The sequence below is a fragment of the Bos grunniens genome, chromosome 21, assembly GCF_055505025.1.
Source record: "Bos grunniens cultivar Pamir isolate PY7600 chromosome 21, Bosgru_T2T1.0, whole genome shotgun sequence".
NCBI lineage: Eukaryota > Metazoa > Chordata > Mammalia > Artiodactyla > Bovidae > Bos > Bos grunniens.
In genome coordinates this window covers 556,177-567,358 of record NC_141185.1, presented here as the reverse complement: position 1 = coordinate 567,358, position 11,182 = coordinate 556,177, and the positions used below count along the sequence as shown (strand labels likewise).

General features: G+C 61.4%; 1 gene segment (V, D, J or C); it reads right to left on the bottom strand.

Annotated features, from left to right (window-relative positions):
- Positions 1-2,307: 2,307 nt before the first annotated feature.
- Positions 2,308-10,766, bottom strand: LOC147348821 (Ig mu chain C region secreted form-like). The segment is given in 5 exon segments: positions 2,308-2,820; positions 2,952-3,266; positions 3,519-3,851; positions 3,918-4,250; positions 10,619-10,766. Coding segments are annotated over 3 exon segments (819 nt in total).
- Between the last annotated feature and the right edge of the window lie 416 nt (positions 10,767-11,182).

The following is an 11,182-nucleotide window of genomic DNA, read 5'->3' as shown; positions in this document are numbered from 1 at the left end:
ACACAGGAGTGTGGCTTGGGGGAAAAAAAACCTTCACGAGGAAGCGGTTTCACAAGATAAAGTGTACTTGTTTATTTCAAGGCCACAAATGCGACATTGCAAAGCAGGGCCAGGTGGAGCCTATTACTGCGGGCTCCATGCTTGGCCATGGCACTCAGCTGCTCCGAGAAAAGCCAGTTTTTTACAGCTTGAAGCTGGAGAGGACGCAGGGAAAATTTCAGTACAAGCGGACAAGCCACATACGCCAGGGACCCGGCCCCAAGGCAGCCCCTCGTGTTCCGTCTCTGGTGCCCCATGTTCTTGGCTGGCCGTCACTTCACCTGCAGGCGACAGAGACAGCGTGAGTGCGTGCGTGGGCGCTGGGGGTCTGCGGCCCCGGGGCTCTGTGGCCTCACCCCCTCCCCGGGACCAGGCGGCCTACCTTGAACAGGGTGACCGTGGTGCTGTAGAAGAGGCTCAGGAGGAAGAGCACGATGAAGGTGGAGGCCATGGTGTTGAGGTTCTCAAAGCCTTCCTCCTCGGCGCTCACCTCCCCCTCTGTGGGAGATAGGGCACGGTGGTCAGCACGGCTGAGCTGCCCGCAGAGCCCGGCCTGGCCCCCCTCGGCCGCCCTGACCCATCAGAAGGGTTGGGGGACTGCAGAAGCGAGCGGGCAGGCGAGCAGGCGTGTGCCTGCCTCCCCGGCACCCCTGGGGCAGCTGGGAGCTCCAGGCCTTGTCAGGCAGCGTCTTGGCCAGGCCTGGTAGGCCCCTGGGCGCCCAATTCCACAGCCTGCAGGGGCAGAGCGTGGCTGAGGCTGAGCCGAGCAGTGGCCCCGAGTGCCTGGCCCTAGGAGCGCCGGGGTGGCACAGAGCGAGACAGAGCACACGCGTACACACAAGGGTGGGGTCTCGCTGGGCTGGAGGTGGGGGAGTGGCCCAGTGTCCTCGACCCCTCTGGAGGACTCAGGGCCACTTGGGGCTGACAGCGGTGGTGGGGCGTCCTGTCTCTGGTGTTTGGGGTTCCCAGCCAGTGAGGACAAGCCCTGGGGGCAGATGGCTGCCTGTGCCAAGGGGCCCATCCCTCTAGCCTCCATCTGTCTCTGTCTTGGAGCCATGGCATGTACGAGAGAGGCCTTGTGGGGCCCTGGCTGGGGCCTGGAGTGCAGGACTCACAGCTGTGGGATCAGGAGGTCAGATAGACATCTGAGACCCAGGGAGAGTGACGCTGGGACAAAGGCTGAGGACAGTCACCTAGGTCTGCAGTCGCTACACTGATGGGCCCTTGGTCCCTAAAGAGCCAGGAGTGTAGGGGAGGTTGGGAGTCAGCCTGAAGGGGCACTGGTGTGGGCGGCAGAGGAGACCCGCTCGCCCGTCGGCTCAGTGCCCACCACTCCAGGTTCATGCGTGGCCCTGCAGCTGCCTACTCCAAGGGGGGCCTCCCAGGCATGGCCTGCTCTGTCAGGACACACCTGACTCTGTCTCTTCACAGGGAAAGGGGAGAGCTGGGGCCCTGCCACCTTCACAAGGGCCTGGATTGGGAGAAGCATCCCTCCTGGACAGGGGCCATGAGTTTCCTGAGGAGCTGCCTCCGGCCAGGCCCAGAGTGGCCCTCTGCGGGGCTGGGCCGGCCTCCAGATGTACCTCCCAGCTGAGACAGAGGGACAAGCAGAGCACGGGCGTGGTGCAGAGGGACCCCGCCAGACAGGGCACTGAGTGAGCATGGGTGTGCAAGGGCTGGGATCCGAGCGTGTGAGCCTGGGTATGTGCAGTGCATTCATGTGTGCATGAGCGTGTGTACATCTGTGCATGTGTGTCTACATGTGTATGACTCGTCCTCATGCGTGTGTGTCTGTGAGTGCCCATGTGCATGTGCCTATGAGTGACTGTGTGCACTTGCGTGTGAGTGCGCGTGTACATGTGTCTGTGTGTCCACATGTTCATGTGTCCATGTGTGTGTGCCTGCTCACCCAGGTCCATCACATACATGTCTGTGTCATGTGTGCCCAGGTCTCTGTCCATGTGTGTGCTGTCTGCGTGTCCGTGCATGTGTGTGCACACATGTGTCTCTCTGCATGTATGTATGTGACTGTGCATGTGTGTGTGTTGCACACCCGTGTGCCCCCAGTGTGGCCATGGACGCGACTCGAGGCACAGTGAGCATGGGCTCGGCCTGCTGTGAGCGTCCCACAAGGAGCACCGGGGCTCCTGGGCGTGGGTTGGAAGCGAATGGGGAGGTGGGGGTGCGGATGATGGAGGTGGTCTGCAAGGTGAGGGCAGACAGCCATGGGCCTAGCAGGGAGAGCTTTGCTCACTCACAACCAGCAGCTTTGAATGGATCTTTTTATTTCTAATTTTTATAGAGTGCAGCATCTCGCGCACCGACACGGTTAGTCTGCACTCATGCACACACACAGCGACGGTCACCCGGGGGCTCTGACCAGGCATCAGTAGCAGGTGCTGGCTGTGTCAGACAGGACCAGGGACACGTTGTACAGGGTGGGTTTACCGGTGGACTTGTCCACGGTCCGCTCGGTGACCATGTGGGGCAGGGCCTCGTGGCCCACGACGCAGGTGTAGGTCTCCCCTTTGCTCCAGTCCTCCTCGGCCACCGTCAGGATGCTGTGCACAAAGTACACGCTGGGGTCCTGGGGCTCGGGCGCCGGGCTGCTGGTCACGTACTTGCTCTTGGTCACGGGCTCCCCCCTCTGCAGCCACTGCACGAACACGTCTGCGGGCGCGAAGCCCTTCACCAGGCAGGTGACGGAGGCCGACTCCCGCAGGCTCAGCTGTTCCCGCGTTGGAGGCAGCAGGTACACAGACGGCGGTTTCATGGCGACGTCTGGGTGGGGGAGGGGGTCACAGTGGTGAGATCGGGGAGCGTGGGTCCTCTGCTGGCCCTGCCTGCTGTCCTCAGAACGCAGAAGCCGTGGGAGGGTCTGGGGTGGAGGGCAGGGGCAGGGCAGGGCCTACCTTTGGGCTTGGAGACGGTGTTCTTTTCTGGGAAGGGCAGGTCCGAGTGGGCCACTGTGCACGTGAACTCCTCTCCGGACTCCCAGTCCTCCGAGCAGACCGAGGCCTCACCCCGGGCGCTGAAGGTGTCGTTGAGGTGTCGCTCAAAATACGTGTGGGTCTCCAGGGCCTTGCCGTTCTGACGGGACCAGCTGATGTTCAGGCCATCATAGGAGGCCAGGTTTGTGACCAGACAGGACAGCTTGGCTGACTTTGTGAGGAAGATGTCGGCGAAGGATGGGGGGATGGTGAAGACCCCAATGGGAGATGGTGGTGCTGGAGGTAGGAGAGAGTTGCTTGGAGTGAAATCAGGTGAAGGGAGAGGTCCGCCCAAAGAGCAGGGCCCACTTGGCTGAGTCCCCTGTGAACCTGGGGCCCTGTTGGAGGAGTGCCGGCCCCCAGCCGCCCTGCACAGCCCCTCCTGCCCTTGGCCGCTCTGGGAAGCCAAGGCTCAGGGAGCAGCTGGCAGGTCTGGGGCGGTGTCTGCAGACCTGAGGGTGAGCGCCCGCCCCCCAGGGCTGCACTCACCAACATCACATGAGGAGGACATGTTCTTCTGGAAGGTTTCCTTGTTGTGTTCCACCTGGCAGGTGTACACGTTCTGGCTGAGCCAGTCTCTCTCCGTGATGGTCAGCATGCTGTAGGCCCTGAAAGTTATGGGTGAGGACTGCACAGTCTCCACCTGGCCTTCAGAAATGCCAGACACTATCCGCTTTCCATCACGAAACCAGGACAAGGAGATCTGTTTGGGGCTGAAGTCCGTGGCCTGGCAGATGAGGCTGGACTTGCTATTGCCGTCACCAGAGAGGCTGTTGCGAGGCGGGACAAAGACACTCACGACGGGGGACAGCACTTCCGCCTCTGCAGAGAAGGACAAGGGGTCAGCGGGGCCTGGACCCTCCCCCCGCACCCAACCACGGGACGTACCTGACTCACTTGCAGGGCCCACCCTCACGGTGCTGACGGTCTTTCCTCCCTTGGGGTGCTGGACTTCGCACACCAGGTAGTCATCCGGCCCTTGAAAGGCGCTCGAGGAGGGCAGGACCACCTGAGAGGAGGCCGACCACAAGCCGTCCCTCAGGACTTCGGGGAAGGTCCAGAATCTCTCGCTGCTGACTGTGCTGTTGTTGAACTTCCAGGAGAAGCTGACTGAATTGGGCACGAAGTCCCGGGCCAGGCAGCCCAGGGCCACCGTGCTCTCATCGGATGGGGAGCTCACGCAGGACACCAGGGGGAAGACTCTCGGGTGTGATTCACCTTCTGGGGACCCGAGAGAGGACACAGGAGAAGAGGGGGGTGAGAGGCATCCTGCTGGTCGGGGGTGTGGGCAGCTCCACCTTCTCTCTGGGACAGTGGAGCGGAGGGCACACTCAGCCCTGCCAGCCCACCCTCACTGCCCGCGATTAGCCTCCTGGGGCCTGCCCTGGGGGTCTGGGGTCATCAATAAGACTGATACACACTCAGGCCCCCAGTCCTCAGCACAATCAGATCACTGAGGCCAGCCCACTGTTGACCAGAACAGTCCAGTGGGGTCAGCTCAGTCCATCTAGACCCACCAGCCTCAGTGGAGGTTAAATGGACCCAAAGCATCTCAACAATTTGCCCAAGTCAAGCCAGCTCAGTGGGTTCCCTTCTGTTCACCCAGTCTCAGCCCACCATGGTTAACCCAGCATACCCCGGTTAAACCCAGGCTAGCCCAGACCAGCTCAGCCCAGCTCAGCTCAGTTCAGCCCAGTTCAATCCAGATCAGCCCAATCCAGGCCAGCTCAACCCAGCTCAGCTCAGCTCAGCTCAGCTCAACCCTCTCAGCCCAGCTCACCTGCTCAGCCAGCTAAGCCCAGTTCTGCCCAGCTCAGCTCAGCCCAGCTCACCCACTCCACCCAGCTCAGCCCAGCTCAGCCTAGCTCACCCACTCTGCCCAGCTTAAAACAGCCCAGCTCAGCTCAGTTCAGCCCAGCTCAGCCTAGCTCACCCAATCTGCGCAGCTCAACACAGCGCAGCTCAGTTCAGCCCAGCTCAGCTCAGCTCAACCCAGCTCAGCCCAGCTCACCCACTCTGCCAGCACGGCCCAGCCCAGCCTAGCTCACCCACTCTGCCCAGCTCAACACAGCCCAGCTCAACCCAGCCCAGCTCAACCCAGCTCAGCTCAGTTTAGCCCAGCTCAGCCCAGCCCAGGCCAGCTCAGCCCAACTCAACTCAGCTCAGTTCAGCCGAGCTCAGTCCAGCTCAGCCCAGCTCAGCCTAGCTCACCCACTCTGCCCAGCTCAACACAGCCTTGCTCAACCCAGCTCAGCTCAGTTCAGCCCAGCTCACCCACTCTGCCCAGCTCAGGCCAGCTCAACCCAGCCCAGCCCAGCTCACCTCAGCCCAGCCCAGCCCAGCCCAGCTCACCCACCCAGCCCAGCCCAGCCCAGCCCAGCCCAGCCCAGCCCAGCTCACCCCAGCTCAGCCCAGCCCAGCCCAGCTCAGCCCAGCTCACCCACTCAGCCCAGCTCAGGCCAGCTCAACCCAGCTCAACCCAACCCAGCCCAGCTCACCCACTCTGCCCAGCTCAGCCCAGCAAAGCTCAGCCAAGCTCAGCCCAGCTCAACCAAGCCCAGCTCAGCTCAGCCCAGGTCAACCCAACTAAGCCCAGCCCAGCCCAGCCCACACACTCGGCCCAGCTCAGCCCCCCTCAGCCCAGCTCAGCTACTCCATTCAGCTCAGCCCAGCTCAACCCAGCTCAGCCTAGCTCAGCCAAGCGCACCCACTCCACCCAGCTCAGCCCAGCTCACCCACTCTGCCCAGCTCAACCCAGCTCAGCTCAGCTCACCCACTCCACCTAGCTCAGCCCAGCTCACCCACTCTGCCCAGCTCAACCCAGCTCAGCCACTCCATTCAGCTCAGCCCAGCTCAACCCAGCTCAGCCCAGCTCACCCACTCCACCCAGCTCAACCCAGCCCAGTTCAGCTTAGCTCAGCTCAGCCCAGCCCAACCCAGCCCAGCTCACCCACTCCGCCCAGCTCTGCTCAGCCCAGGTCAGCCCAGCCCAGCTCAGCTCAGTCCAGCTCACCCACTCTGCCCAGCCCAGCCCAGCCCAGCCTAACCCAGCTCACCCACTCCGCCCAGCTCCGCTCAGCTCAGCCTAACCCAGCTCAGCCCAGCTCACCCACTCTGCCCAGCTCCGCTCAGCCCAGCTCAGCGCAGCCCAGCCCAACCCAGCTCACCCACTCTGCCCAGCTCCGCTCAGCCCAGCCCAGCTCAGCCTAACCCAGCTCAGCCCAGCTCACCCACTCCGCCCAGCTCTGCTCAGCCCAGCCCAGCTAAGCGCAGCCCAGCTGAGTCCAGCTCAACTCAGCCTAACCCAGCTTAGCCCAGCTCACCCACTCCTCCCAGCTCCGCTCAGCCCAGCTCAGCCCAGCCCAGCTCAGTGCAGCTCAGCCCAGCCCAGTGTAGCCCAGCTCACCCACTCTGCCCAGCTCTGCTCTGCCCAGCTCAGCCCAGCCCAGCTCAGCTCAGTCCAGCTCACCCACTCTGCCCAGCTCAGCCGAGCTGAGCTTATCTCAACTCAGCCCAACCCAGCTCAGCCCAGCTCACCCACTCTGCCCAGCTCAGCCCAGCCCAGCTCAGCCCAGCTCACCCACTCCGCCCAGCTCCATTCAGCCCAGCTCATCGCAGCCTAACCCAGCTCAGCCCAGCCTAACCCAGCTCAGCCCAGCTCACCCACTCCGCCCAGCTCTGCTCAGCCCTGCTCAGCCCAGCCCAACTAAGCGCAGCCCAGCTGAGTCCAGCTCAACTCAGCCTAACCCAGCTTAGCTCAGCTCACCCACTCCTCCCAGCTCCGCTCAGCCCAGCCCAGCTAAGCCCAGCTCAACTCAGCCTAACCCAGCTTAGCTCAGCTCACCCACTCCTCCCAGCTCCGCTCAGCCCAGCCCAGCCCAGCCCAGCTCAGCTCAGTGCAGCTCAGCGCAGCCCAGCTGAGCCTAGCTCAACTCAGCCTAACCCAGCTCAGCCCAGCTCACCCACTCTGCCCAGCTCCGCTCAACTCAGCCTAATCCAGCTCAGCCCAGCTCACCCACTCCGCCCAGCCCCACTCAGCCCAGCCCAACCCAGCATAGCCCAGCTCAGCCCAGCTCAACCTAACCTAGCCCAGCCCAGCCCAGCCCAGCTCAACCCAGCCCAGCCCAGCCCAGCCCAGCTCACCCACTCCAGTTTAGCTCAGCTCAGCCCAGCTCACCCACTCTGCCCAGCTCTGCTCAGCCCAGCTCAACCCAGCTCAGCCCAGCGCAGCTCAGTGCAGCTCAGCCCAGCCCAACCTGGCTCAGCTAAGTTCAGCCCAGACCAGCTCACCTGCTGTCGGTGGCCCGGGCTGCCCTCACAGACGTGAAAGCCCAGTGGTCCTGACGAGAAAGGGTCAGATCCCGGACCCGTGGCCTCGGCTAAAGCCCCTGGTCTGCGGACGCTGCCCAGCTGGGCTCACCCCTTCCAGCCTCTTCCTGCTTCTCCTGGGTGCCCGATGCCTCCATCCCCACACCAGGCCCAGCCGGCCCTTCTCCCAGCCGTCAGTCACCACCACCCTCCACTCTGGGTGAAAAGCATCGTGACGACTTTAGCTTCCCTACTGCATCTCACAGGCTGAGACACGCTTGCCACCCTCAGACAGAGGCCCTGTCTCTGCTGAGCAGGCAGCGCTGCTTCTCTGGGAGAGGAGAGCCTGGGCACACGTCCCTGGGTCCTGGCCTCCTGGGCACGTGCCGTGGGCCTGAGATCCCGCCCCGAGTCTAAAAGAGTCCTGGTGACTAACTGCTCTCTGGCCAATGTCTTCATTAAAAACCACGGGAAATGCATCTTATCTGAACCTGCTCCCAATTCTGTCTTTATCACAAAGTTCTGCTGAGAAAGAGGATACTCTCTAGCAAACAGAGACCATCTGAACCCCAAAGCTGCATTGAACACCTAAGTGTGGACGCAGGAAGTGGTCCCTGTGGGTGTGAAGCACCCCGGCATCGCAGGCAGTAGGTAAAGACAGATTCCCTTTCAAGTAGAAACAAAAACAACTCATACAAACGTCCCGGGGCAGCGAGTCTGGCTGCACCGGCTCCTGCCCCTCACAGCTCGGCGCCTAGTCCCTGGCATGTCCTGTGGGCTCTCTGACCTGGGTGGATTCCTCCGAATCCCTTCAGTGTGCTAACTCGTGACCTGCCCACTGGCCTGGCGGCAGAGGCCAGGCCCGCACGTCCCCAGCTGCGGGCGGTCCCAGGCCCCACTGACTCCCACCCCACCAGGCATCCTCTCAATCGCCCAGCTAGTAGTGTAGCAGAGTAACTCACGACGAATGCCCCCGTTTCACCCAAGTCTGTCCTGAGATGGGTACCTGAAAGGCGGCCCTGAACATTCTGCAGTGAGGGAGCTGCACTGAGAAAGCTGCTTCATCGCCGGGAGGGAGCCGGCCAGCTACGATTGTGAGCACACTCAGTGCACACGGCATGCGCACGGTGTCAGCTTAACTACCTTGAAGGAGTAACTCATTAAAGAGCATACGATTGCATTGATAAAATGCACCTGAGACAAATTAATTTCTTAAAGATCGACTTTGAAAATGAATATAAGTGAGCAGTCGATAAGCTAAAGCTGAAGTAAATTCAAATAGTTAAAAGAGGAACCTTCCAGTTTCGGTCAGCATCTGCGCCTTGTTTTAGAAATGCAAATTAGCCAGGTGTTGCTCCGCTCAGGGGAACACTTTCGGTTCTGTGGGGCTGGGCAAAACCAGCCGCAAACCACCTTTTGGGAACCAGAAGCTATAAATTTACCAACTGTGTTTTCTTGCTTCCAAAAACAGACTCTCAGCTTCCTGCCACCTGCAGCAGGTGGTCAGTCCTGCCCGTGGCCATCTTGACTAACTCGGCACCATCAATTACATTAAAAAAATAAGCTGAATTTATTATTCTCAAAACAGCCCTGAATTGGGGCCGAGGGCCGATGGAACCTAGTTAGTACTTTTTGGCCAAACTTGTACCCGTCTCAACTCTCCAAAGCCATGATTTGCGGTTGTTAATTAAATGATAAAAATTTAAAATACTTTAAACATTTCTTTTTAAAGTTTCAATTTTCCAGACTATCAGGAATCGCTTCAGAGATGCCCTGTCTTGGTGTTCGCAAGCACACCTCCTCTGGCGAACGGCCTTTCTCTTTTAGAGTGGCCTCACAAAGCCCAGCGCCCGTCACCTCCCCGGGCTCCCCTCTCTCGCCACGATCGGGACACTGCATGTCCGTCCTCACCTAGACAATTCTCTTCCTACCCAATAAAGAATTTTAAACACAGTCTAGTGCAGAACACACCTCACCCGAGGAGGGCGTTCTCTGTGCCCACCGCGGGCAGCGTTCCTGAGGCCCTAATTATCCAGACATGCTCCTCTGCAGATGCTAGGACCGTGGCAAGTTGCCTTCCACCGCATCCCAAGCTGCCCTGCTGCCAAGGGGGGCCTGGGCCTCCCCCACTGGTGGCCCTTCCCGCCCAAGCCCCCTCTGAATGCCAATGAGATTCTGATTTTTTAAAGGCATCAGAAAATAGAGACTCTGAAATGCATAGGGCAGCTGGTCCCCTCCTGGCCAGTCTACCGAGTCCCCCCGGGGAGGAGGGGACAAGGACACATCAGAGGACCAGACAGTGATGCTCAGAAAAATCCCACGAAATGAGATAAAGCAAAGGCCCTGGATGGGCCGCTCTTACCTGAGGAGACGGTGACCTCGATCCCTCGGCCGCAAACATATATACTATAGTAATCACAGTGGTGATATCGCCAGCCTCGCCCAACAAAAACCTCGGGAGCCTGGCAAGGCTCGAGGCGCCCGGGCCCCCACGCCATCTCCAGGCGCCACAGGGAAGCCGTCGGTCAAAGTCACTTGTGTGTGACCCTGACTCTGCCAGAGACACTATGTCCCATTCTGGTCCCCAGAGGCAGACCACTGCCTGCCTGGGCCGGCTGACCGTGAACCACAGACTCCTAAGTCCAGCCTCGAGCAGCCGCCTGCCCCAGAAAGCGACGGAAGCCCCTGGTCCTGCTCAAGTCAGCCAGCCAGACCCGCCAAAGGAGCCACCTCGTACCCACATCGTGGTGTCCTTGGGGTGAGGAGGTCTGGCTCTGCCTGTCACCAGAACCCTCTCCCCAGCTCCCTTTCTTGACCTCCAGAATGCCCCTGGATCTCTGACACCCTGGGTCTCCCCGGGTGCAGTGAAGTGGGGTGGTGAGGGCTCAGCTGAGCAGACAGTGCCCAGGCTTCCCGACCCCAGTGCTTGAGCCAGTTGTTACACTGTGACAATGATGCTGGGACCCCAGGCAAGAGCTCGTGGCCGGCTGAGGCCTCCGGACCACCTCACCTGTCGCCTCATGAGGCCAGCACAGCTGGGACCTTGGGAGTCCAGAGCCCAAGGGTGGCTGAGGCCCCCAGAGAAAGCCCTGGTTACAGAGCCCAGGAGGAGAGGGTGCCTGGAGCCTCTGCTCCTCGGTGCTGTAAGCCTGGACCCTTGGGCCCTCAGTGTTTCAGACCCCCGGCTGCCCCAGGCCCCTTAGACCCGACACCCTCGATTTTCCCCAAAGTGCACCAAAACCCTGAGAGAGAGTGAGGAGAGAGGGCTGTTGAGGACTCACCTGAGGAGACGGTGACCAGGAGTCCTGGGCCCCAGGCATCGACATAGTCACAGTGCCGTGGGCCCCGCTAGGGGCTGTGCAAAAACCCAAGGCCTGGCGTCCTCTGCCCCCACGCAAAGCCAGTGTTCCACAGGCAGAGGCACCACCTCAACAGGGCAGAGAGGCAAACGGCCTCAGACGCAGATCCCCCAGGGACCACGGAGGGTCTGCCCCACACCAAGGGGCCCCTGGAGACATCTTCCCCGGCCCAGGACGGAGCGGGCACAGAGCCGTCTCACCTGAGGAGATGGAGACCGGGGCGCGCTGGCCCCAGGAGTCAAAAGCATTGCTGAGGGACACAGTCCTGGCTGCCCCCAAGACATGAACCCTAGGGAGGCCAGGCCCGGTCTCCCCTGCCCTCACTGCACAGACCCTGCCCCGTCGGGCTCTGCCCACGTTTCCTCCCGCCCAGCCAGCTCCTGTCCTCCGCTCAGGCCTCAGCTGGCTCACCTCCAGGGGCTCCGGCAGATCCAAGGGCGCGACCCCGTTGGACCAGGACCCTGCCTTGCTCAGGGCACGGTGGGG